The 27,198-nt window shown below is 43.8% G+C and overlaps 1 protein-coding gene and 1 long non-coding RNA gene across 4 annotated transcripts in view; one reads left to right on the top strand and one right to left on the bottom strand.

Annotated features, from left to right (window-relative positions):
* Positions 1 to 14,973, top strand: part of LOC140249607 (uncharacterized) — a 16,238-nt gene extending 1,265 nt beyond the window's left edge. The window contains exons 2-4 of one of the 2 annotated variants that reach the window (XR_011903040.1): positions 512 to 596; positions 10,739 to 10,874; positions 13,524 to 14,973. This is a non-coding gene — a long non-coding RNA (uncharacterized lncRNA). The remainder of the gene's footprint in view (positions 1 to 511; positions 597 to 10,738; positions 10,875 to 13,523) is intronic. The other variant, XR_011903041.1, reaches the window with a different exon arrangement.
* DESI2 (desumoylating isopeptidase 2) lies at positions 12,465 to 27,198 on the bottom strand. Of its 2 annotated transcripts, none has more exons than XM_072331531.1 (5): positions 26,745 to 27,198; positions 20,396 to 20,468; positions 18,647 to 18,740; positions 18,163 to 18,304; positions 12,465 to 16,062 (listed from the first exon to the last, which is right to left on the bottom strand). In XM_072331531.1, exons 1-5 carry the CDS (start codon positions 26,781 to 26,783, stop codon positions 15,829 to 15,831), a joined length of 582 nt encoding a protein of 193 aa, XP_072187632.1. In that variant the 5' UTR covers positions 26,784 to 27,198; the 3' UTR covers positions 12,465 to 15,828. The 2 variants fall into 2 exon arrangements, with proteins under 2 accessions (XP_072187632.1, XP_072187633.1); XM_072331532.1 differs by lacking the exon at positions 26,745 to 27,198 and adding an exon at positions 20,697 to 22,293.

The raw sequence follows: 27,198 nt of genomic DNA, 5'->3' as shown, positions 1-27,198 counted from the left end.
TGTGTGGCTTTCTTCTAGGCCAGCTCCAACAACTCCAAGTCTTAGTGTATCAGCAAACAGGTCTCAATAGAAGTCCCTACCTCCTAAGTAGTAAACCACCCCCTAGGTTCAGTTTAGGATTTCTTCTATCTCAGCTATGAAGTAAAACAAGGATGAGAGATATGAAATATTGCTTTTTCCTTTAAAATAAATAGTGTGTACATTACTTTCCTCAGTGCAGCTAGATACCTTCAGACCTTTTATAATATTATTTTCGGATGTATTTTTGTTCTTTATGTTGAATAGAATGGTCTGTTGCACTCAGTGGAATTCAGGTTTATTTGAGCATTATGTTTTCAGGATTCTGAAAACAATGTCCTTCTACACAGAATGAATTTTGATGTATTACGAGTTGAAAAGTGCTGTTCTACATTTGCGTAGACTGTTTGAAACCTTTGATTCATAGATCAGAAAGAAGACCTCAATTCTTCCTACTGGTCCCAAATCTATAATTGCTTTATTATCTCTGCAGCCACAAGGTCATGCTTAGAATTCATAGAACGAACAGATCCAATACATCTGCAGTTTTAAAAGGATGAGGAAATCTCGCTGGAATGGTGAGTTGTTAATATCTTTTTATCCTTAGTGAAATTTATATATGTACAAACATAGGACATTTACTATAATCAAATGTGGAAAACAAAACAGTTGGCATAACCTCTTCTTGGAAGTTGTAATATATTTTTAATCTTTGTTTAAGAAACACCATATAATTGCATTTTACTACACAGCTAATTCACACAAGTATGCTAATGCATCTGAAATTAACAGGGGCAAAGGCACTGCTTTTACTGCTGTTGATATGACCTGGTCTGCACAAGTTAATATTTTGAAGGAGATTAATGGAAGAATCTGTTTTTTTTTCGCTTTAAAACAGAAAATTGGGTTTGAATGTTCTATAGACTAGAGTACGCAAATAGAACATCCTGTATCTGATAGTCAAGAAATACCCGCTGTCAATAAAATTAACCTTCTAGTTTTCTGCTCTCCCTTTGATTCTTTGTCTTTGTTCTGCTGTACTGCTTCATATCGCAGCTTTGCTTCTTCTGTTTTAGAAGGCATCCTACTATTAGTAACTGTTATCCTTTGTGGAATTACAAGTAGGCAGAGGGGTGCTTGGCATTGCTTGAGGTCAGTGAGGATGTGTGAAATGGAGTCTCCTTAGCTTGAAATTGGAGGGGCTGCTGATGGGATACTTACCAACAGCATCGCATGTGTGGTTTGCTTTCCTTCCTTGTCTGTTTTGACCTGGCTACTCAGGATGTGTGGTGAAGCAGGACGGTGGCCTCAGGCCCTTAAGGAAGACAGTGCTTCAGTCCTGCTTCTTTTCTCCTGACTTGTTTTAGACACTGGAAGAAGGAGCTTCTTTTCTCATCCCGGGTTCATATAAAAATAAATTGTTCTTAAAATAAGATTTATTCCAGTGACTCAAAATAGAAGTCTTAGTCTGCCAGTTGATAAAATTGGATGTTAAAATTATATTCTTACAAGACCATAAATATTGTTTGTTACAATTTCAGTCAATTCTAATGAATTCAAAGTATCCAAAGTATGAATAACTTTATTATTGTTTTGAGCAATTTATATCCTGTCTGTGGTAAAAGTGAAATGAGTCTAGCTTGACTCGGTATTATCAGACCAATGCTTGGCAAAGCGTGCCAACATTATTTACTTGCAGTGACAAGAAATGAGCGTGTGCAGGAGCACAGTAGCTGCATTTATGAGGGTACAGGAAATGTGAATGCTGCTGAAATATGCCCTCTACCTCGCCAAAATGATCTGCTGCAAGGGCTACACTGAGCTTGGCCTAAACACTGCTACTGCTGACGCAGCAGAGCCACATCCCAGAGCATCTCTGCCCTTGTACCCTGCAAGTGAATCCTACAGGGAGGGAGGCAGAGCAAGACATTGGTGTACCAGCCTTCCACCACTGGTAGCAACAGTATGCCATTTCTGGAAGCCTGGCGTATCATGCATTTGGAATTGCTGCTTTGGTTTTCTTTCCTTAAAGACGTGGCTGATAGGGAAAGATACTTTTCCTTAAGGACATTATTCTTTGATGGAAACTGCCCATGCATGCTCAATTTTATCCATAGTAGCATTCTGACTAATACTCTTAGAAATGTGAGTTTTTCCTACGTTCATGCTGCCTTTATTTTCATTAGTTGATCAAAAAGTCATAGCACCCTTTGTTGTTAAGCTGCAAGTCTGCCCACTTGTCCTTGAAATTCCTAGCTTGGGAGTGGTTTGGATCAGCTGTAGTGGTTTGGGTAGGTCTGCGGCAACCCTCCTGGTTCTGGCCCATCACCCCTCACCTCTGTGCACAAAGACCAGGCCACACAAGGCTCTTGTCATTTCAGTGGTGGTGAACTGGCCACCACTTACTGCATGTAGAGCAGTGGACAGAAGGTACTCCTGTCATACAGTGCAGCCAGGAATCTGGCTTGTTGATTTCTTCCGTGCTTATTTGCTTTGTCATGCTGAGTGCTTTCTTAAAGGGTCGGAACCTACTTAGTCTCCTCACAACTGGTCATGAGGGGAGACACACATTTGCTCTTTTGAGAGCAGTGCAGATTTAGATTGAGTGCCTGAAGTTGTTCTGTCACAGTTGTTAGGTAGCAGGCCAGCAGATTCCTAGGATGGTGGTCAAGGCATGCCTTGAAACAGATTCTGATGATGTCCTGTAGGACATTTTGTCTGTCGTCATGGTCAACCTGGAGCTTCTTAAACAGAAGTCAGGCACTTGCATACGGTGACCAGGTTCCAGTTCATAAGCCATAAAAGCAATGGGTACTACACTGCCAAAAGTCAGGACAACTGTGGTTGTTCCACTCATGTCCCCAGTTTTCATAGGGTGTTTGTCCTTCAGGGGGAGGTCATCGTATTTTGGGATGCAGGCATGTAGGAGTTTTGGTGTTGCATTCTGGTAGTTCTGTGGTGGTGGTTGCTATGATGGTTGTAGAGGTATCATCCAGCATGTTACTTCAGAGCAACCACACCTATAGGAGCAGAGCTGAGGGGACTGGGGCAATCACAAAGCATGTGTGTAGGCGACTGCTGCTGCCAAGGCAGTCAGTAACAACACTGTAACTCAATACAACAAATTACCTGAAGTTTAGATGAAGTTTCAGCTGCAAAACAGTTTTATCCTGGACTGGCTTTGCTGATGGTTTCTGTAGGATGACTTCGCCTGAGTTCTTCCTAGCTACCCATACGAATGATCTTTTTAGCTACGACATGTAAGAATTGTTAGTTCAAGACTCTTCTCTTAATGCCGAGGAAATGAGGGCAGGCTGTTATGGCTTTATTTCTTCTGCCAAATCTCTAAATCTGTTTTTCTTATTTAAACACCTGATTCAAAAAGAATGAGAAGCATTTATTAAAAAAATAAAAGGCTTATAAAAAACTTGAATAAGTATAATTTCAGTTAAAGCGCTGAAGGTAGAGCTACATTTAGAATTCCCTGACTTAGTAGCAACTGGATTTAAGGATGTATCTGACTAAAAACAGAAGTGCCATTTTCCTAATTAACCAACATCTTTTATGTGATGAAACTGTTTCCTATTTTGTCTATAAAGCGTTCCTTGGATGTATTAGTGGTGAATCGAAAGACACTAAGCTTACTCATATGTCATTGTAATCCACTCCAAGCAGATAATGGGAACATTTTCAGAGGAGGGAGTTGATCTATTTTTTTCTTTAAGCTGCCACTTTCTAACATGTAGAATGTGTTTTGTGACATTGAAGTCATTAGGAGATGTCTGTTACTTATGAGACAAATCTGAATAATACTGACCTTGTGATCGTAGGGTTATAAAAACAGGAGTGTGGAAGGAAGGGAACCTGGAAGGTCTGCTAGTCGTTTCCTTTCCCCCAGAGCTGCTTTAGTTAAGCTGGCTCTTTCTCGTCTGCCTGAACATGTTTATCCAAGTGTTTTGTTTTCTAACTTCCATGGAGAGGGATCCTCCCAGCTTCCCTTGGCAGTCAGTTTTCTAATTGTAATCAGATTGAAATTAGATTAGCAATTAAATTATGAGATAGGTATTCTAGTAGGCCTTAGAGAACTCATCCCAATTACAGATGGATTTGCAGAAAATAAATGATTATTCTATAAATCTGCCATATTTTGGTCATATGACTTTTTGGCATGTGGGTTTTTTGAATGTTAAATTCCTACAAGTGGAAGGACAGTCCTTTTCATTAAGAACTCTATTCTGCCATGGCTCTAAATCTATATTCAGGTCCCACAGATCAGAGTATTGACACTTTTATTTCTGCCAAAGATTCCCAGAAGCATTCTAATTTTATCAAAATAGAGTAGCTGTCCTGAGGTTTCCCTTGTGAACACTGGGGGGGGGGGGGGGCGTTCTTATGAACTGTAAGCCTCGTGTTCTATATCATATGAGTGTTGGGTTTAATCTTTATTAATTCATAAGGGAATAAAGAAAACTAGATCTAGTGACATCTTTCTATAATTGCTTCTTTTGGGATGTGTTTTCTGAAAATTCGTAACAAGCTGAAGAGCCGGTAAGGAATTTATTTAGAAATAAGCTATTTAAAAACTACTGCAAAATTCAGAGAGAAAAAAAAAAGAAGTAATCTATTGAAGGCTGTTAAACACTCAGGTGCCCTCTGAGGCTTAAGAATTCCCTCACCTGGAGGTTGCAAGGGTATTGTGAGGAAGTCCTGTGTCTTTCTTCTGTCCTTATGCTTTTCCTTGTATATCCAGCACTGGCTAAAGTAACTTTTTTATTGCCATTGCTCTTGAATTTTCTTAAATCTCAGGGAGGGGAAAGGATGTTCTTACTGCATTAATATGGTAAGGTCTTTGCAACTGGCTCATTTATAACACAGGCAGCACTGGAATATAATGGTGTCACTGAAGTGAAGGATAAGAGAGGAGTGAAGTAGTGTTGAAGAGCTGCTGTGATGCTGTGTTCTGCATGCAGTGTGCTGGTAAAGTAGGTGTATAATTAGCACTGTACAGGGAAAGAGGCTGTTTCTGAGGAGCAGAGTATATCAAAGTAGACACTCAGACAACTGGGAGAGATGTTTGGAAATGATGCAGTGTAGAAAAAGAAAGAAAAATAAGCATCACTGGCTGCAATTCTTAGTGAGTTCTGAAGGTGTTTGTCAGAGGCGTTTGATGAAACTTACTCTTCCTGTGCTTCATCCTTGAAAACAATTGTTCACAAATGTTTGTATTGCCTGAAAGCAATGGCAGGATTAAGGGGTGGTTGTGAACTGAGGGATATCTTTATCTTATGAAAGTCTAATAGAGAGACGTGATCACATTCTTCAAGCTGAATGTCTCCATGCATTTGCAACCCTTTGAGCCATTTTTCCTCTTCATGTTCTGGAACAGATTTTCGTTTTGATTCCATAAATGACTTGATTTCATGTTGCAAATCATAACATCTTTTTGGCGTTTTACCCTAAGACACCTTGCTTCAGAAAAGCAAATAAATCTTCCCACAATTGGCACCCATATATTTAAAAATGCTGGAATTGGTGACAGTTCATTCACTTGATGACACAGCTTTGACGACAGTTTGCAAACATTATCAGTTTTTAAAGCTTTGGCACATATATGTTCTTGGTTCACACTGCAGTGATAATTCACTGGCTGTTTTTCCCAGCCATCATCGGAGTGTCACAGGTACACACACAGGTAGGCAGGCTGAATTATTATAAACAGCAAACACTGTTTTACCTACCAAAACCACAAACACGTGTGACATGTCGTACACACAGGTTTTGATTTGACTGTGTGTGTGTGGCAGCTGCAAGAGGCTTTCTGAAAAGGCTCAGAGATTAAAAACTTCCAATGCTTTTCAACCCAGTGAGATATTTTGCTCACTTTCTGTTGGCACGCTGTGACCTGGCTTGGTGAGCCCATTGCTGACTGCCTACCTCCTGGCACGTTTTCATTTTGGAGAGTACTAGTTTCCTAACATCAGGTGCTGGGCTCAAGTCACTAATTTATATGAGTTTGCAGAGCACCTGATGTGAGGAGGCTGGTGGCAAAAGCTGTTGGTACTCTGAGGTTTGGGAAATGGCAGGGCAGCTGGAGCTGTCTGGGGATGTGGGGCAATTGTTCCTGGGGTGCTGGTGTGCATGTTCTGTTCAGCTGTGCTGCTGGGGAAGCCATTGGAGTCTCCCTAACATGAATGGTGGGTTTGTCCTCATCCATGCCGTTATCCCCTCATCAAGATCTCCAGCTGTTTAGTGAATTCAGTTGTGGAGCTCTTGGGCATTCTGTGGTTAGCAGGCTGTGCAGAGGACACTTCTAATTCATGCTGATAGTTTTATTTTTCCGGTACGTTGAACTGATGCCTTCTCAGTACTTCTGCAGGAACAAGAGTAGAAACTAAACATACACCTCATTACTTTGCTTATGAACTGTTTAAAATTCTTAGAGAGTTGGATATGAATTACGTCTAATAGATTAGTTTTTCTGGTCTGCTAAAGCTAAAATGGCCTAACATCAATCAGAGGCAGCTGGTGATGGGGAGTTATTCTTCCAGCTCTAGAGAAATCAGTGTTGGCAGAAAGCTGCACGGCTTACTTCATCTAATCCTGTGCTTCGAAGAGGAAAGAGGGGCCATTTCTTAGATGAGGAAGGGAAAAGAGTGCTTATTTTGATGAATGGTCCTTCAGAGTGCTAGCTTGGGTTTACAACAGTGTAATTCTGCATAATAGTGTCAGTACCATCTGATTCCTTCTCATCCTTGCTCCTGAGGATGGCATGTATAGTTTATAATTTCCTTTTTACATTTGCTTAGCTCCTGTGAGGGTACTTTAAATTACTTGATTGAGGTGATTGTTGTGATACAGCACTTCATCTTAAATCTCTCTCTTTTTTTTTGTTCAAAGTCTTGTTCCTGAGTATTAAAAAACTAATGTTATTCACAGTTCTGCTTTTTGCCAACCTAACCGTCCAAAGTAAAAGGAGGACCTGAGGCAGTAACACCGGCCTGTTCCTTGATGATCACCTCACAGACAGGGACACAGGCAAAGCAGGGCAGTGTAATACCTTCTTCACCTCTTTCTTCAGCACTGATGACAGGCTGTGGGACCTTTGTATCCCTGAGCTGGAGAACTGTGAGTGTAGTAATGGTACATTCCCACCCAGCCCTGAGCTTGTGCAGAATTTGTGTCTCCAGCTGGATGTGTATAGGTCTGGGACACAGTGGATTCATCCCATGGTACTCAGGGAGCTGACTGATGTCACTGTGGGACATCTCTGCCTTGGCAATCTGTAGAGGTCCTGTTCGACTGGAAGTTAACTCAGTTGTAATGTGTCTGAATTAATAGATAGACGTACCTGATGTTCAGGTGATTTACCTCTTGTGAATTATTAAACATGATGAACTTCACTAGAAAAAAAAATAAGGACTTTCCCACGTTCCTTAACTCCATCCGTGAACCAGCAAGCACACAAGCACCATATCTCCAAACAGGGAATGGATCATCTGTGGTGTTAGGCTGCTCCTTTATGTCATGGAAGATACCACATATCACTTTGTTCACAGGACCACACCCCTGTACGCAGTAAAAACAAAAAAGCCAAAACTATGCTGTGTTTAATCTGCAATGTGGAGGGTAAATATTTTGTTAGCAAGATGCAAGGAAGACCAACAAAGCAACCAACAGTAGCTCCCTGTGAGAGGAAATAGTGAAGATAGAGCTGCTCTTCTGTGGCTCTAAAAACCAACATACACTCACTGCTGGGACTTCTCTAGCAACTTTGCTCACACTGCTCAGGTTGCTGCACCATGCAGGCAGCCTGAGTCTACTTGACTCGAGAGAAGGCATTCGAGGTGAGGTACCTGATTGTCCAGAACACATCTGTCCTGAAGGTATGATTTACCCTGGTCAGTCACATTAGCTGGATCAGGCTGCATCAATAGGATTACAGATATTGGTACTAAAAGTCAAAGACATGAGATGTGATTTTTCTTTCACATAGGAATTTTATGGAGGCATTTAATTATAGAGATGACTTGGAAGTGTAGTTATGCAAGGAGGATGCTGGAGGGAAATAGGATTTGTGTGAGGTTTTTATCTAATCTCTCCTTCCAAGAAAACTCTGGGCAGATGGCTACAACTTCTTTGTTTCTCAGTTCCCCAGCTGTTCACAATGGGGATCAGAACATTTCCTATCCTTTGAGAGCAAGTAGGCAAAGTGCAAGAGGAAAAAAACCTGCTGTTCCCCTCCTGGTTATTACCAAAGGGGGCAAGGGCTTTTTTTGTGTGTCTAAGGAGCTCTCCAGATTGAGAGATTTTTAACTGATTTATTCACATGTGGTTCCTAATGAGCACAGATGGGGATGAGGATGAGGAATCTGTTAGTTTCCAAGCCTCCTGCTGAGGACGGATTGATAACAAAGGCAATGGGAAGCATTTCCTTGTGGATGGAGCAGCAGGATCCCTCACACGAGGTCCCGAGGACAGTAGAGACAAACTGTTGGAATAAGTGATTTTGCATTAGGACAGAAATCTGTGCAGAACTGCTTCTCAGAATCCCTTTCAGACCTCTCTCTCCCTAGTATGTGGTGCCATTTAAATATGTCAACCTCTTGCTGACGTGGAAGCCGCATAACAACTTCTTATCCTTCTGGACAAGGAAAGAGGATTTATTTAATGATGCTGTTGTGTATTGGCTGTATAGTATTTTAGCTTTTATCAAAGCTCCCGGCGTCTGTATGCTAACATCTTCCCCCCCAAAATTGACCAATATTAATAACCATAATCAACCTGAAGCTGTTGATAGGCCATGGGGCTCAGGAATAGATGTTAAAATGAATTCCAGCAGCTTTCCAGAAAATGAGCCATACGAATTAAGAACAAATTCTGTGTTCAAAAGCGTTTACATAACCTGGAGGATTCTGAACAGCTTGCCTTTAAAAATTAGCTAAAATCAGTCCACGTGTCTTTCTTTGTAAAGTAAAACTGCACATGAATGTGAAATGAGTGGGAAAAAAGGTGCAGCGTATTTGTGGGTAATGACAGTGTCAAAGTGTAATGCTCTTCTCAACTCAAATCTGCAGGAGTTCATCAGTTACCTTCACTTTAGCTTTGGATCTGCTGAGTTATACTCAAAGTCACATTCACTTACACGCGTGCTAACACGTGGCACTGATGTTAGGAACACCCCTAATAACCAAGGAGCTGATGGTTATCCAAGTATCAGTTAAATGCTAAATGCTGCTCCTCCAAATGTCCAACAGCTCCACGTTTTCTGGAGAAGATCTAATAAATAAACCGGTGAAGATTTGGGAACTGTTTCATGACTTGACTTAAATGTAATGGTGTAAATGCCTGGCGTTCTTTTTAGGGACTGTTCTTTTACCACGTCTTGTCAGAACATAAAATTACACCTGTCACAGGTAACACTTTAAAGAGACACCCATTGTGCTCCAAATTAATCTGAGACTTAAAATCTGTACATCCACAGTTGCTGTGAGAAACCCTATCAGAAGCTCTGCCGAAATCTAAGATTACATCAGCTTCGGTCAAGCAGATGGGAAACTTACACCAAGTTTGGCAACGCAGCTCTCTCAACTGCCCTTTAGGACCAAAGGAAGAACGTTCTGAAAGCAGATCTGTCTCCTGCTCTGTTCTCCTCTGATGTGAGATGGAAGGAAAACTCAGGTGGACACCCAGGAAGAGCCCCGTGACAGGGAACTTGCTCAGTCCTGCAAATCTTGTCCTTGCCAAACAAGTTCCTTTCACATACATGTGATTTTCTTTGCTTCCTTGGCAATAGTAAACCAGCTGGAAAAGTACCTTATGTTTGGATAGCTAAACCAAAAAGGACCCAATGCAATTGAATTGATACGACTGAATCATGCCCTGACTGTCCATCAGCTTGAATCCTAAGAACCAAGCTACAGCTCTGTATGCTTAACTGGTGGTTTATACATTCTCTATGTATTCTTTTGCTGTCCTCGTGTGGAATCACCACTGTGTTGTTTTCTATCACATTACTGATAACCTAAGCATACATTTTAAGCACCGTGAGGCTTTTTTGCCCCCTGTACCATACCTAGGCATGTTCTGAGCTGTGCCTTTCTTCCATTAAGTGCCATAGCTGTCTTCCACGGGACTTTGTTCCTCCTTTGACAGACTGTCAGTCATCAAATTCTGCTTCTTAATTTAGCACCTAATTGCTTATCTGTTGTTTTGTACGTTTCCTTATGACTTCAGTTCCACGACTGCAGTGATTAGTGCTTATGTTCCTGAGGCTTGCCGGCAGTGCTTTAACACTGCGCAAGGAGATGAAAACAGCCTACAACAGAGCAGGGATTGCACTCTGAGGATCTCTAGCTTCATCTCCTCGAGTTGTGTAGAGCTTTGCTGCGGGAGTCTCCCCACAGATGAGGTCAGGACTAATTCACTGAAATTATTCTGAGTGAATTTCACAGAAGAAATGGAGAAAAATGTTTAGTGACATAATTATGTGGCTTTCTCTGCACCGGGGAACACGGGAACTTCTTAGTAATGAACACTTATTACTGCCATGATCAGCTGTAATAATTGCACGAGGAACAGAAATGGTTTGTGCTTGACTTGGCTGCCTTCCGTGTTTCTGTATTCTTGACTGTATTTTTGTAAAATGTTGGAGCAACTTTGACAAAAGTTTATCAGAACTCGGGCTAAAAATGAACTTCACCCTGCTAACTTCTGTTTCCAGGTATTTCCTCCAGAACAGAGAAACTGAAGCTACAGTTGCTGGCACAGAATTTTGTTAGACCAGTATCTGATTGGGTGCTAGCATAAAGATAGAAGTGTCTTGTTGGAGATCCCTGCATACCTTCGGCCTTCCAAAAGTAAGCAGATTCTTTCCCTTATTTATGTGCCCATGGTTCTTGCATTTGAGCAAGTCTTGGCTGCAGCCCAGGATTTTGCTACTCTCATTGCTGCACTTTGCATTGCATTACACTGGGTACAGCAGCTATGCAGCTTGTTTCCCAGTCCTCTGTCCTTACTGTGCTTTTTGTATCTCTTCAACATAAAAAATATCAGTTACTTTTACATTCGAGCTGGCTACGTTATCATCAGCTCTTGCTAGTCCTTACTGCTCCAATCATGTTGCTTAACACACGTGAATTGATTGGTTGGAAGCTAACACTTGACCACATGGTGAGCTAGAGTTGGTATAAGAAATTTCACACAGGGCTGGTAGAAGAAATTTAAGCTGCAGAGTAACATTTTGGAGGGGAAAAAAAGAGAGGACTTCCAAGAGCACTGGGATTTTTCATTTTCAGGGTGCTATTCCTATAGTAATGAGTGAGTTGAAGTATAGAAGAAAAATAAACTCAACTGCAGTTATTTAAACACTTAGCAGCTCCTTCCAGGCAAAGAACAACAAGCTATTGTGTGCTTGTGCTGGTAAAGCTGGGAGGAGGCAACGTTTCCCACAGGCAAATTAGGAATGGGAAAGGCAGAACAAAACCCCCAGGCTTCAGAATCCCAGGCAGGAAGCACAAGTCATTTTCTGTTCAAGATGATTTGTGTTGTCATTAGGTGGTTTTAATTGGGCTTTATTCTTAATTCTGGGAGGAAAGCCTAGTTTTGCTTGAGCAAACACTAAGGACCATTCAGACCTGGGAAACAGGAGGGAAGCAGCTTTACCAGCATTCACTACGGCACTCAGCAAAGCACTTATTGGGAACAGTCTCCCCCTCCCGGCCTTCCCCACCGGGGGCTGACCACATTTAGCTGTAGCCTGATAAGCCTTGCCCATGCTCCAGCTCGGCAGGGAGGTACCCAACACATCATTTACCCTGTATTTACCTTCAGGGTATGGAATGCCTTTTAAAGTGGGTAAGCACTCTTGGCCATTGGATGCCCTAGGCGTGTTTTCTGGAACAACAGCATAGACCAGCTCCTCACTCATCCACATTTTGAAAATGTCTGCTTTTAAGAGATGACAGAAGTGAAATCTTGGAGAGCGCGGAGTGGAAAATCCACAGGCAAAACAGGCCTTTTTATTTATGTTATTAGTAATAGTACATTCCAGCAGCTTCTATTCTGGTCACTCCTCTTCAGCATACATGGAGATGCCAGGCCTAGCTCACAAAGCGTGGATAAACACAGAGCCCATGGCAAGTAGCACCTGCAACACAACCCAAGCGTACTCCAAGCGGCTGCATACCCACAGGTCTGCAGTTGGCCTGCAGAGTATGGCAACTTGCAGAAAGCAGCCTCTTAACAACTAACGGCTTTTAATTATGCTTCAAACAAACCAAACTGCCCAAATCAGAATGTAGCCTATATACCGCTTAACTAACTACGGCAAAACTACCCACCTACCACATAAGGCATCGTCTGAAAGATGTCAGCTCACATGGCGCTGAGACATACGGGCTACAGGCAGCAGGGGAATAAGAGAAACACAGACAACTGTCTTTTTTTTATAAAAGTACTTTTAATAAAGAGATGGATTTCAGATGTTAGACAACTTGTTGCCATGGACAGGTAACAAAAGTCAAAATTCTTTGCATTTTATACAAATACTATGTAGTACAGTAAACTTGAATACAAGTTTACAAAACAAAAATGCATCAGTGATTATTCAGCTTGTAACCAACTTCCAACAGTGAAAATTACCGTGTATCAATAGTGATCAGAATTGCATTGCAAATGTTACAAGTAATGCAAGTCTTATTTTTCCCAAGCCGCTCTCAAGTTTCTGGTGCACACTGACAGTACATTGGATTTTTTTTGGCTTGCTGAACAGAAAATGGCATTGAAACGAATGGCAGAGTCAAGGAACACACTGCGTATCAAAAGTACTGCCTTACAGAAAACCAAAAAAGACTGAGAAAATAAACAGAGCAGAACCCTGAAGTAGCAAATTATTTTTCTACCCGTTTTGATGGAAAAGACTCCACAGGTGTCCAGCTTTCTCACAGCATTTTGGAGTGTTCTAGTCCTAGCACAGTGTGGTCATCAGTAGACTAAAGTAATCCCTGCTTGGCAGTAATGCTGGTGAAAGGTAACTTTGCTCTATTGCTAACAAATCGGAGTAACCGCTGGCAGGGTGACTTCTTGCGGGCATCCAGCGGAGGCCAAGTTCACAGCACGTGGCTGGAGTTACGGCACCGCCTGCTTTGATGCAATACCCAACAGCCTTCAGGGTTCGGGTGTCAGTTTCCTTGCGGGACTTACAAATGGATGTATTTAAACAAAAAGTGGAGCGTGAGACAGTATTTTCATCTGTACAGCTACCGATTAAAAGGAACAACTGTTACAAACTTTCCAGTCTGCTTTATAAAAAATATTCTCAGTTTTACTTCTAAATAAAAACTGTGCTGTGATCTGTCACTTTCTTGCATTGTACATCCTGTATTCGTGTTAATGGAGGTGTAGAGACTTGTGACCTAGAGCTCTGGATATCTTAGAAGCCTAAAAAGCCGGTTTTGGTACAGAAGAGTTAGGTAGCAATGAAAATGTATTTATTTATTTTTCCTAAGACCTAGGAAGAGCTACAGTACATTGCTAGATCAGCGGCCTCAACCCTGAGCTGAAATAAAGGACCCGCCTTGGCCAAGAGTCACATTACTACTACAGCTGCACAGGAGAGACGAAACGACCCACCTACGGTCTGTCACCTTAGCTGTGAGTAGTGCAATATTTCATCTTGTAATGCTTGAGAGTTGACTGGAGACCACCACGTTCGTTTTCACAACAGGAAAAAAATAAACCAAACAACCCACCTCAAATTCAGAGATTCGAGTGAAAAACAAAACAAAACGAGTCAGTGTTTCCAACTTCTGGAGACCACAGAAATACCGTGGCAGACTTGTCAGCCTTAAGGGTTTCCCACTTGGTAGAAGAGATCATTAAAACACGTACCAAAGCACAGATAACAAGACTTCTACAACTATCCCACTCTTCTGAATAAAGAATGGCTCTTGATTTCTCCCCCCAACGTTGAATTGAATATTAGCTTATCTTTCTGTCACTACGATGCATCACAGAAGGTAAGTGAAAGCTTCAAGATCATCTTCCAAAGGATTCAGCCCAATTGCCAGAAGAAAAACTCCTCGCTCTTTGCACACATTGAGTTGGGCACCATGCAAATTCTTACTAGAACATAACCTACGGCACCTTCCTGAAGGGTTCACAGCACTGACTACCCATGGCCTGGAGAATACACAGCATGAAGCATTCCTGCCTCCTAGGAGGATGTTTTTCCCCTTTCAAACCACAGAAACAGCAGAGTCAGCATTTCACTTGATGGAAAAAATTAACTGGAGCAACAGGTCAAAAATAAAGCTTGTAAAAGTCATTTATGCTTCTAGCAACACACACTTCTTGGAGAGCTCATCAGTTTACAGATGCTGTTTAGTTACAGTTTAAGGCAGCAAGTCTTACAACGTACACAAGCTCACCTCCCTCATATTTGTGCTACTGTATCCTTATGCGCACAACAGAACCTCACTAATTCACACTAACGACTGGAAGAACCATTAATTCTCTTGGTAAGCGAACAAGAATAAGGCATTCCATTATATATTCTGATCACTAATTATAATTTAGCTCTAATTATATCTACCAGCAAACATACTTCTGTGTTTTAGAAAATAGCATCTCTTACCTTCAGACGTAATTACGTGTGCAGATTAGCGGGTTCTGCTGTGTAAACACGCAGGTGCATAAGCAATTCTCAGGTTTTTCTTCATTGCATCTGACAAGAAAGTTAATGCCACAGATAGAAACTGTGGGAAAATAAATTAAGATTCCCCTGTGATTTGTGCAGAGACGCACAACTGGGCCCTAATATACAGGGTTAAAAAGAGAACCCAAAACAAATCCTGTTTATGTTTACAAACTTAAATGAAGCAAAAAAAAAATCAGCAGCAGGAAGCAAGGCCGTTCCCCAACCATAAATGGCTTGTATTGTGCTATTCAAACTACGTGAAATTATAATAAAATTAAAAAAAACAAAAACAAGTTCTAACTTTGTATATACAAGTTTTAAATCAAGTAACGCAAACAGCAGAAAAAACTGTTGATGCTTTTAAGAAGCGATAATCACGCATCTAAATCCTGGTTGAAGTAGACTGTAAGTGTGGGCAGAAGATGCTATGCAAACTGCATGGCTGAATTTAAGAAAAACCCCAAACGTTAGGGATCAACGTGCAGTGTAATGAGACAGACATTTCCCTTCATATGTGTAAAAATCCTCAGCTTCACGAATGTAGAGGTCATACTTCAACAAGGGATCTTACACAGAAACCAGTCTCCCTACATCCCGGAATCTACCTGTTTCCATCAGCCACTCGGAGCGCACGGTACCCTGTTCACACGGACAGCATTCAGCAGTTTCTAGCATTTAAGTTTCACCTGCCTTAAATCTTGACAGCAATGGGGAGAGTTCACAGCCAGGGCATCATACCGCTGCCTTTGAGTTACGCCAGTAAAACTCACGTTTCTCTCTTTTTCCACGGAGGCAGGAGTCCTTACAGGACTTGTAAACAGCAGTACACAATACTGTAAACAAATAATTTAAGTCCTACTTTATACAAGATGTTAACTCAGGTCTAACAAACAGGTGAAAATGAAAAGGGTGGCTTCACACAAAATCCTTCCCTTTTCTCCCAGCAATTCTTTTCGCTACTGACATAATCCTGAGCTGAAACAGGAGCTGATGAGAGCCATTTTTTGCATATAAAAACAACGTTCTGGAGTCAGCTCTCGCGTTCTGTCGGAAAGTCAGTTGCTGGAGAGATCAAACTGAAGTATTTCAAACCATTTAGTACTTTGGAGGAGGACTTATAATTTGGTGTGGCGTCCAGTTCTAGATCCAGATGCTGCACTTGCCAAAGAAGCTGATGCTGCTGCATCCTCAGCTTCCTCCAGCTCATCCTGTAGCTCCTGGCTGACACTGGACTGCAGGGCCGCAGGAGTCAGCCATTCCTTCGGCAGGCAGCTCTGGAGAAATGGTATACAAGAGCTGAAGTAGGCAAGGCGATTCACCCATCGTGGAATCTCTTTTCCACACAGAATCTAGAAGAAAAGGGGAAAAGAAAGAACTGACTCACATTCTGGGCCAAGCAGTAACGGATGTTTATTACTGTAAGGAATCAGCTGCAGCCTGACTATCTCTGAATCGCAAACATCAACAAAAGTTAGCTGCAGGAAGACAATTTCCACCATCAGTAAAAACAGCATCCCAACTTGCAGATACTTTTTTCCACTGAAAGTTCGACATGTGGTTATACTCCGTTTTTTATTTTCAAAAGTGATCATTATTCTTATTGGGAGTTCTGATAAGCCCAGCCACCTCACTTTGTGAATAATGTCTTTAAAAGGCAAATAAATGGGTTAAGGTATATTTCACATTCACAAATAATTCCTCAGACACAGCAGCTGAAGGAGAGCGCTCACTGTTACAAAAACACCCAGAAATGAAGCAGTCAAAAAGAAAGCGTCAGTGCTACAGTTACGTGGAGTTACACACGTAACTGGGATATTCTTATGGCTTCAAGCTCAGAAAGGGTAGATTTAGGTTAGATATAAGGAAATTTTTTTTACAGTGAGGGCGGTGAGGCAGTGGAACATGTTCCCTAGTGATGTGGTTGATGCCCCATCCCTGGAGACTTCCAAGGTGAGGCTGGATCAGGCCCTGGGCAACCCGATGTAGCTGTGGTGTCCCTGTTCACTGCAGGGGAGTTGGACTAAAAGGCCCCCAGAGGTCCCTTCTGACAAAAGGATTCTATGATTCACTGCGATGGCCTCTGATGGCTTTGGACGAGAGATGAGCATCTTACAGCACACAGACTGCGAGTTCACTACAACAAGAGCGGCTATACAATGCAAAGCTGTTTTCATCTCCTCAAAGAATACATGAAGTTGCATTCAGTGGTCACTTTTACTGTACATCAGTCATTAAATATTTTGTTTGACAGTACTGAAGAAGTGACCTATTTTATTTAACTGCACCCATGTTTACTTCTGGTATTACTTAATCCAGTGCACATCTGGAGAAAAGCACAGCTAGTGAGAGTATTACTCTGTTGTAACTGAAGAGCATTTTACTTGAAATTATATCCCTCGTTTTTAGCCAGCTTGAACACTACACAGGATGAGCTAGAACAGAAACACCACAAGCATGCAGCCTGGCTGTACTGGCCAGATTTCATGCCAACTGCAGCTTCGTCAGGATGTCACTCGACTTATTCCTACCAACATCTCACGTGAATCATCATCTCAAAGTGTTCCAGCACCGTTGGAAATCAGACATGATGGCACACTCCCTGTATAGCCTGTGCTTTGTCAAGACTAAATATTCTGCATAAAGAGCAGCTGAGTTTTATGGAAGCTTGTCAAGGAAAACACACCTAGTCCTTGTTTGGAAGACTTCAGTGAGCATTAGAATAAACTCTGACGAGGACAGGTTTGCAACCACTAGTAGAAACACAACTGTCTTTCCCTTTGTTGTCCTGGGTTACCTGTTCCTGACTGTTTGTTTCTCCTGTGCCTGATCACTGACATGCTTGTACAGACATTTGCTTGTGCTGGCAAACTGGTAATGTTAAAAGTAAAGGTGAGAGTGAAATGCAAAGCCTATTCAGTTCCACAGTCAGGTATTCTGCATGACCACAAAAGTATCTGCGTAACCAGGACACAGGCACTGGCAGAGGGACAACCTGACAAAAGCCCCTCAAACAGAAGCTAAACATCATCTATGAAACTTGCTAAATGCCTCTGTTATTCTTTAGTTAGCAAGTACTTTCAGTGCAAGGGCACTGTGAAGTAATGGAAATTACATCTGGTTCTGTCTCCCACAGTTGTCTCTGAAGCGTCTGTAAGGATTCTGGAACCCTGTTAATACTTGCTTCACTGGGTCTCTCAATTAGGAATACCACCTTCTGGAACACAAGCTGTATCTAACAACATTCGGCATTTTTGGCAGCATGGGCTTGCATTTTTTCCCAAAGACACACACACACACACACACACACACCTGAAGGAATGGTAACATTTACTCAAGATAACAGAAGTAAGACACTGGAAATTATGCCAGACAACCCAAAGGAAAGTAAGGAGATGATGCTCGGTAGCCACCCAGGATGCACCTTTCTATAGACCCTAACGTTTGTTTACCTCAGATAAAGCTGAAGAAAAGTGATTGCAGTTTTTGTGCATTAAGTGATAAGCATTTCCTTTGAATTCTTTTCCAAGCTCTTCTACTATTTTTTCTATATCATCTTCCATGAAGTCAGTGCTGCCCAGAACCACAGCCTCTCTAGAAAGAGAAACAGAGATCAGGATGATTGGGTTTCCATGAAACAGGCGTGTGACTGTTTTCACATCACTCAAAAGTTACCCCTCTGTGGGTGGCAAGGCCTTTCTGCCCACCCAGAAGGACAGAGATTTTTCCTCTTCCATTTCACAGCACTATTTTCATCTTATATGAGTGTTATTTCCTTGCCGGCTGTATACCCGCAGCGCACTTATTTTTCACAGCAAAGCAAACACTATTTTCTCCGCCATAAATTCTGACGTGTCATTTAACACAGCTATCCACGCAACAAGCCGTCCTTTGAACGTATTTTCTCAAAGACAAGTGAAAAGAGATTTTTCTTACTTAAATTTAAAGGTCTCTCCAAGCTCAGAAGCATTTCCCGGAGAAATTTCAAATATTCCAGAAAAAGGGTACGGGTGACCACCATAGGCAAACTCTGAAAAAGAAAGCTCAGATTTAACAAGAGAGACATGAAGTGACAGTGGGAGCAACAGGCCTCCAGACTGGTGGGTCAGTTCCAGGGAGCTTCCAGTCAATGAGAACTTGACCAGGTTCTAAACAAACACTGACAAGAATCTTCCTCTATCAGCATGTGGGTTTAATGAATAAGTATGTCACTGTTTTCACTGTAGAAGTGAAGATTTAAAAGTTATATTGTAAATTCTACCGATGTGTTTGACATGCGTTGATCTCCAAAATTCCTCTTACATGTTTTTAAACTAGAGATTCAAAGTTTTGCATCCTCAAAGGTCTGATGATGTGCTACAGCCATACATGTGACAATCAGTATTAGCCTAATGTGTTTCTGAATCTCTTGCTAAGCAACAGTTAACCACCCCAAGCTCATCTCTAACAGGAAAATAAACCCGTGCATGGATCTGAAGTCAACGCATGACATCTGCTGGTGTTAAGGCCTTAGAATTCATGGAGGTATCACAGTGTGCTTCAACTTCCTTCTGTGCCTGTAAGATAGCACAGCATGCTGCTCCCAGGGTAGAATAAACAGCTTTAAGCATGACTTCATACTTCCTTTCCTAAGAACGTGCACTAAACCATCCAAGCTTAGCATGCAGTTTTGTGGATAACCTTTTTTTACAACAGGTAAATAAATAAAGTGTGAAGTGCTTTGAGAAATGCAAGTCATTGTTCCAATGACCTCTAAAATGAGAGCTGAACAGGAGGGGAGGCACATGTATTTGGCACAGCTCAAGCACCTGGATTCAGGCACAACGCTATTAAAGATCAGGTCTTTCAGGTTTGGATTAAATGACATTTTAATAAGTTTTTAACAATAAGCATTATGTTTCATCACTTCACCACTGCAAACCCAACGCAGTGTTTCCGCTCCAGCTGCTGAAACACCTCCAGCGTAAGATACTTGGCTTTGGATCACATGCCACCACCTTTGCTGCTCCCTCTCATCTCCAAACACATCCCAGTAAAATGAAACTTAAGGAGGCTCATTTACTTTTTAACAGACTACTTAGAGCAACACCTTCACCTCCCAGGCTGGTTTTCCTGCAAGGTGTGAAGACCTCAAACTCCACCCGGTACTACAACACACTCAGAAACACCCCTTTTGGTAGCAGCAGGAACTGAAAGAGGCCCAAAACAGCTCAGGAAGCTGCATCCCACAGTACGACCCATTTAGCAAATTCAGACTGTGCTGCTCTACTTATTGGAGGTCTCTCTTTTTTAAATAAACAGTGGGCACGGTCTGCCTTTTAAATAAACTCAACACTCTCTACAGTTAAAAATTAACTCCTTGCACAAGTGCTGGCAGAATACAGATGAAATTACCTCATTGTATTTATATGAAACACACAGCAGGTGTTTCAGAACCTGAGCTAAATATAGCTATTTCTAGGGGAAGAGGCTGTATTCTCTTACGTAGTTGCACATGCAGCTTTATACGAGAATGCAGGATGACTCCAAATTACTGACACCTACATGTTCTTTTTACTCCAGAGGCAGAGAACTTTGAAAGGAAACTGATAAGCAGGCTTCAGGAACCAGGCTTCTCTCACTACCTGACATACATTTGTTTGTTTGAGTAACGCTGCTAGAACAAAGGGCAAGTTCTGTACGTACCTCGGCCGTACACCTCTATACCCGAATGGAATACTCCAATTCCCAGGGAAGAAGTATACTCATTCATCCAGTACTGAAAGGAAAGAGGAACAAAAAACACTCCAGTTAGCTTCCAATACAGATTTGTCTTCAGACAGCAGACTGAACAAATAGTCATCCCCCCATATCAAAAGCTAATAGAGTACATACTTGATTCAACTGCCATGATACCACAAGAGCAAATTTATTTATTTATTTATTTATTTTTTGGAAGAGCATCAAAATGTAGGACTATCACACACAGACCCCAGTTGTTATTTACCTAATGACCACACTTTTGCTTATGACCAGATGACCACAATATGCTCAAGAGCTATTTAAGATGGAATTAAATTAGCTTATATATTCTGCCCTTGAATACTATATTGCTGGTCACCATATATATGGGAACTGTTGAGTCACGGCCTGAACCACTGATTGAGCACTTGGGGAAAGGACCCGGTCAGCCCTGGGAGCACAGGTGGAGGCAGTTTAGCTGCGTGACCAGAAGGGGTGGAGCCTGGCTGCACCTCTCTTAGACCCCATGTAAGGGCTGACCGCCACTGAGGAAGGATCTCTGGTTGGAGATTCCTCCTTTGTGGAGTTTCCCTTTCAAGCCTAGATCTTCAGAGATGGGTGAGCTCTTTTCCTTTTGCAACACCTTTCCATAGCACTAGTCCCTTTGTCACTGCACCTCTTGTATCACCATTCCATCACACTGATCTTTCTGATTCTCACAGCATACAACAGCCTGAACTCTTGTTCAGCTCCTGATATATCCGACTCCATTTACCAGATGACCTCTGCCTACCTCCAGTATATGTTTCTAATCTGTCACTGCTGATCACTTCTATGATAAGAAACATGGCTGTGTTTCAGTGCAATTGCCACCCACCTCCAGAAAAGGGGAACAAAGAAAAATAAAACCTTTCCTCGGTGCTTTCTGTTTCCTTTTTGGAAGCAGCAGCGGTGCGTGCCTACCGGCTGACAATTACTCTCAGCACCATCAAGACACACAAAAAGGAAGAGTTTGCAAAAAGGAAACCCTCAAAATGACCATCTTTTCTTGTCTGCATCACCACTTTCTTAATACCACCGTCTGAGGAGCAATCTGAAGAAGAATCTCCAAGGAAGGCTCAAGACAAATAAAAACTCTCAGGTGTGTCCTTAAAACTGAAATAGAAATAGAGTAGGAAGAGAAACCTCTCAGCAAAACACAGCCATCATTATCCTGTCAGCTTCTCCAGCAGTGGGATCCTCCCTCCCACCTCATCCATCCCCAATGCACGCAGCTGTGGGGCCGCAGGGCAGGCTGACAAGGAGGCATCTCAGTGGGGACATAGACAAGGGAGTACCTTCAGCAAGTTACTTATCTAGCAAATGGGAAGAAAAGGGGAAAAAAAAGCTATCTTATTCACATAAACTGTTGACTTAATATGTGCTTTCTGATACAAAGGCACTATTAAAACAGCGTAACTGATGAGAAAAATGTAAAAGGGGACAGGCATCACGCTGTCAAGCACGTTAGCTGGAGTTAGTACATAATTACAGACATTTTAGTTGACCCGCCATTTAGTGAACATTTCTGAAAGCCATTTTTCTCCCAGTAAGAATGATCCACTGCACTCTGCAGTGAAACGACGCTCATGGAAGTCAAAGTTAAATGGCAAAAAGAGCAGTTCAGGCCAATGTTACAACATTTCTGGCATCAGAAATGGATGTATTTGGGTTTTAGTGTCATCTTTATTCTAAGCACCACCAAATTCAGCCCTAAATGCAGTTGCTAGCAGTCACCAAGCATCACAGTTGTGCTGGCACGCAAGGGACATGATAACTCTCTGCATAACAAGACACCAAGGATTTGAGGAGCTCTTCAGACATGCCAGCTGGGGGAATTCTTGTCCACGGGAGTGAACAGCAGACAGATTTTGCTCCTTGCACGTATATAAGGCCAAGGGTCACTGAAATCTGCGGATACATTTTGCTTAAGACCGAACTTTACAGGTGACCTTGATGGCTGGCTCTGTTAATCCATCACTACGTTAGCGAGTGGGATGTGGATGACTGTGCTACACCATCACCTTAACCTCTTTAGGGTCTAACAAATTGCTTCCTTCTCTCTCCCTAGAAAAGGGCAAGCACTGCCGGTCTGTTTGTATCTAATCCAGCTCCTCAGATTAGGTACATCCAGCAACATACAGGGCTAGACTTACTGTGCATAGACAAACAGAACAGAGAAGGCAAGGTGAAAGCTAAAACTACCCAACTACGTGGGTAAAAAACAGACTCTGTTCACTGAAGTGAAATTAAAACCAGAACAATTCAAGATCTTCTTAAACATAAACCTACCTCTGAAGCTCATTTTCTACGCTTGTCCATCATTTCAAAACAGCTTTGTATTTATACTTACAATCAATACTGTAGGAATATTCGACATAAAGTTTGTTGGCACAGGCAAGAAGTGTGCTTGCCTAATGGGAATGGTTGTCCAGATCTACGTAACCTCCAGAAGATCTGGACAGGGTCCTCAGAGCTCTGCTCCTCACCAGGACACCCACTTTAAAGTCTGGGTCTGGCCTCTGAGCTCCAAATACCGCACCATCACACACACATCAGATTGGCTGTCTGACAAGGGGACACAAGTTACACAAGATATCCCATAAGCGCTGGAAGTAATGAAACGAGTTTGTTACCGGGCAGGAAAAAACAACTCTGCTCCTACAACCTTGTGAAACCCGATGCAAGGTGTGCGGGCACAACAGGAAGGCAGCCACCAAGCTGCCTTGTGGAGCCGTACAGGGGCAGGTGGATGGGATGGAGAGCTGCTGCAATGAACTGCTCAGCAAGTCCCGTGTTACTCGGGTGAGCGTTCCTCACTGCTGGTAACATGTAAGTATGTGGATGCAGCTTACCTGGCTACAGAAACCAAGCAGCAGCAGCAGATTAAGCACACGTCAGCAGCTTGAAAGGTGTGCCAAAAGCACTTCGCTTTGCATTTCCAGTAAGAATAGAGTAGGTGAACTGAAGACAAAAGAATTTCAGCAAGGCAGAATTACTTTCCCCCTAGGAACGGTAATTACATCTAATTATTACTTAATCTGAATCAGTTATTGGAAGGTCGGTCGCATTCTCCCACTGAACAAAATGCATTATCTCAGTGAAGAAAGGATTGCAGAACAAATACAGCTTAAAGTGCACTGAGTTTGGCCACAACTGAAAAGATGACATACAGCTTACAGAGCAGAGATCCTAACAGATTAAATGACATACACGTGGCTGCTTCAGTGATGCGCTCTGCGTTCTGGAAACCCAAACTGAACTCAAAAGCTACGCTCAGGCTTCCATTGCACAAAACAGACTCCCTTCGTTTCGTCTGATCTGAATTTTACCGTAGAAGAATGTCTGAGAGCGCAGCCCCTCATCCTCAATACTTCACAGCAAGTTGTTTTGTGAAACAGGGATTCATGTTTAATGCAACTATCAAAACAAAAATATTAGGGAAGTACATTTCTATGTGCATAATAAAGTCATGTCGCTGCAATGACACTAATAATGACACTAATCCCAGTGCTTCAACAGCACCCGCATTACAGGAGCTCTCATTTATGCTAATAGTTCAGATCGTTAATGCCTTGTTTGACGTGGGAAAATAGGATGCTACCCCAGGCACAATAAACCTATACAGCTGCAGTGATAACGAAGATAGAAAGTACTCCAGCTCCAAGCACAGTCAATTGGTCTTCACCTGGCCCTCTTAATGATCAGAAAGCATTTCCTAAGGCATGAGTTACTGCTCATAAACACACCCTTAAGCTTCTTTCCCTCTGTAAAGTTACCACACAAGTGAATAAACTCTGAACTGCAACACATGGCTCCCTCTTCATCCTTGGGTTTTACCCCAGGCTTTCTCCTTATCGAGTGATAAGGAAAATAGAGGTGTATATGCTACAAAGCAAACCAACTTGGTCCTGTGCAGAGCTGAACAGCAGCAATACCCTGCAGCCCCTGCATGGAAGGGGCTGTTTTCAAGATGGAGCTACAGGCTGACACCAAGCTGTTCGTCCAGTCTTTGCAGTTATAATAGTGTTGATTCCATTAACGGGACAAACAGTGCTCTCTCGTGCACTCCCTCCACGTCCCCTAAGAAAGAATGGGACAAAAAGTATCCACACCCACCAAACAAAGAACTCCCTCCCCACAAAAGCCCAAATAACTGAACATCCCAAACCTCAACTGTGAAATGTCAGAAGCCAAAAGTAAACCTGTGAGTGCCTCGGTACATGGCTGGAGGCACCTGAGGAACAAACACAACCCCAGAACAGCTGCACTTCCCCATCTGTGCCACTGCTTTCAGCGGGCTCTCAGAGTGGTGACACTAATGCTGCCCATGAAGCCAGGCTTCAGTGAGGTGCCTGCTTCAAGCAACAATACAATGGACCGAGCCATCATTCTGAGAGAAAGTTCAAGGCTGCTTGCTGATGGTGCCCCTCAGATACCATGGGAACCTCAGCTTTTCTTTCCTGTTTAAAAGAAATCGGCTCCTTTAGCAGTCAAATAACGCAGACGTGGTAACAAAACAGCCATAGCTGAGGGTGGGATAAATAAACACACCAGTGAGCGGTCTCAGCTCATGCTACGTATAATTTGTGGTGATGTACAGCTTCAGCAGACACCACAGCTGCAGACCAGCACACAAGCACCACGACGTGACCAAACACCCACAGGTAGCTTTGCCGGCCTGCTTCTTTTGGAGAATGAGCTCTTTCCACAGGCGGTGGGCCTACAGACTTTCCTTAACACAGACACAGCTACCGAGCCTTGGCACACCCCAAGGGAAAGCACAGCCCTCCTGCTGCCGCCCGTGGCTCCTTGCAGCCTTCCCAAGATCACAGCCAAGGTTGCTGCCCCCTCCATGTCAGAGGCGTGCCATGCCTTTGACTTCACAGGTAGCTGCTTGCATAACAGCCTTGGAACTAAAGTGCTGCTTCTTTCTCCACACAAGTATTTATAACTAATGCACATAAAAGCAGCTCTTTTAAGACTACAGCAGCTTCTCCCACACACATTTTTCAGTTGCAGTCCAAAGAAGTCAGGCATATCACATACTCCCCACGTGGGTCTACCATAACACAACACACTGAACACACCCTGAAGGCCCCATGTGTGTACTTGGCCAGGTGAGCGAGGCCCTGCTCCTGTCACAGCCAAAGGTCTGCTCCCATCCCCGTTAGCCCCCCATGCTCCACACAGAAGGAAACCCAATGCAGATGTAACAGGTTGCCTTTGCTGGCAAACAGAACCCAGGCATGGGAAGTGGAAGGGAATCCTTTGACAGGGACACTGTCTTTGATACCTACCACAGAAACCAATGGCAACAATCAAATGTATAACTTTTGTCCAAGCAAGTCAGCTCCCTATCAACTGCTATCAGATTCTCAAGCACCTGAGTGCAATAATTCTGAGCAAGACATGTACTTCTGTCAGCAACGAGACCCACACTGCGCTCCTCCACCCTCCTAAAGCACCAGAAGCTCATTTCCAAACCGGTGGTAGCTCAAGGACAGCCGGTTCCACACGGTTCCGATGCTGTTGTGAAACCTCCCTGCCCCTCACCAGCAGGCCCACCAGTGCTCAGAGGACAACCAGCGGCACTTGTTCTAATTTCCATATATGGAAGCGCATTAAGGGATAATATTTCCCTAATATTACTTATCCCGTGGCTGCACCATACAGGTGCTTCCGCCTCATTTGTTACTATGGCAGCTGAGCGGCTTCCAGCTGCATGCAGGGCAACGCAACAGCTGCTGGAGGTGTCAGCCAGGCATCACGCGGGAGGGCAAGGTGAGCTCACAGCATCGCAGATCGCGATGAGGCAATTCCTTTACTCCTGCCAAGTTTCGGCCATGCCAGGGCTGTTCACAAATACCGACACAGCGCCCAGAAACTTTTACCGTTCCAAAGGCAGCGCTTACCCCCAGCCAGCACCCTGTGCAGCCACCCGTGTGGAGCAGAGCCCCTCTGAAGGACGAGGACGAAACTCCTCGCACAAACTCACGCTTTGCTCCCACTGCGGCTACAGCAGGGAAAGGGAGGATGGGAAGAGCCCCTCTGCAGCCTGCGGACCCCGCATTGGGGCACCGCGCCCCAGCCGCACGCCAAACTTTCATTGCCGAGCAGAAGCGACGCGTCAGCCCCGCACGGAGCCCCGAGCCCGCGCGGGTGGGAGGGAGGGAAGGAGAAAGGGAAAGTTCCCGGCCCCGCAGGCCCGGGGCCGCGCTGCCCCCACAGCCCCCTCCCGCCCGCCGAGCGGCCCCGGCCCGCGGGCGCTCACCATGTCGTACACGTTGAGGATCACCAGCTGGTTCGCCATCGCCGGCGGCCCGCGAGCGCCCCGAGCCCGCTGGCTGCTCCCGTGGGGCGGCGCGGCTCAGGCCGGCGGCGGGGCGGTGGGCACCCCCGGGGGCCGCTTCCTCCTCGTCCCGCCTGTTGCTGCGGGGCGCGGGGGGGCGGCGGGCACCATGGAGCCGCCGCCGCGGAGGAACGGGGCCCGGCCCGCGGGAGGAGCGCTCGGCCCGCGACCGGCGGCTGGGGGCCGGGCGGAGGGGAGAGGGCCCCGCCCCGACGGCGGCAGCGGGAGGAGACGGAGAGAGCGCGAGCGGCGGCTGCCAGGCGGCCCCGGTACCGCCGGCGCCAGACAGGCCGGGGAGCCCCTCGGATGGGCGCAAAATGGAGCCGCTCGAGCCCGCCCCCACCTTCCGCCAGGAGCGGGACGGCGGCCACTACAG

Source organism: Excalfactoria chinensis, chromosome 3 (assembly GCF_039878825.1).
Source record: "Excalfactoria chinensis isolate bCotChi1 chromosome 3, bCotChi1.hap2, whole genome shotgun sequence".
NCBI classification, from domain to species: domain Eukaryota; kingdom Metazoa; phylum Chordata; class Aves; order Galliformes; family Phasianidae; genus Excalfactoria; species Excalfactoria chinensis.
The sequence above is the reverse complement of the archived record's forward strand: the minus strand, read 5'-3'. Positions and strand labels throughout refer to the sequence as shown.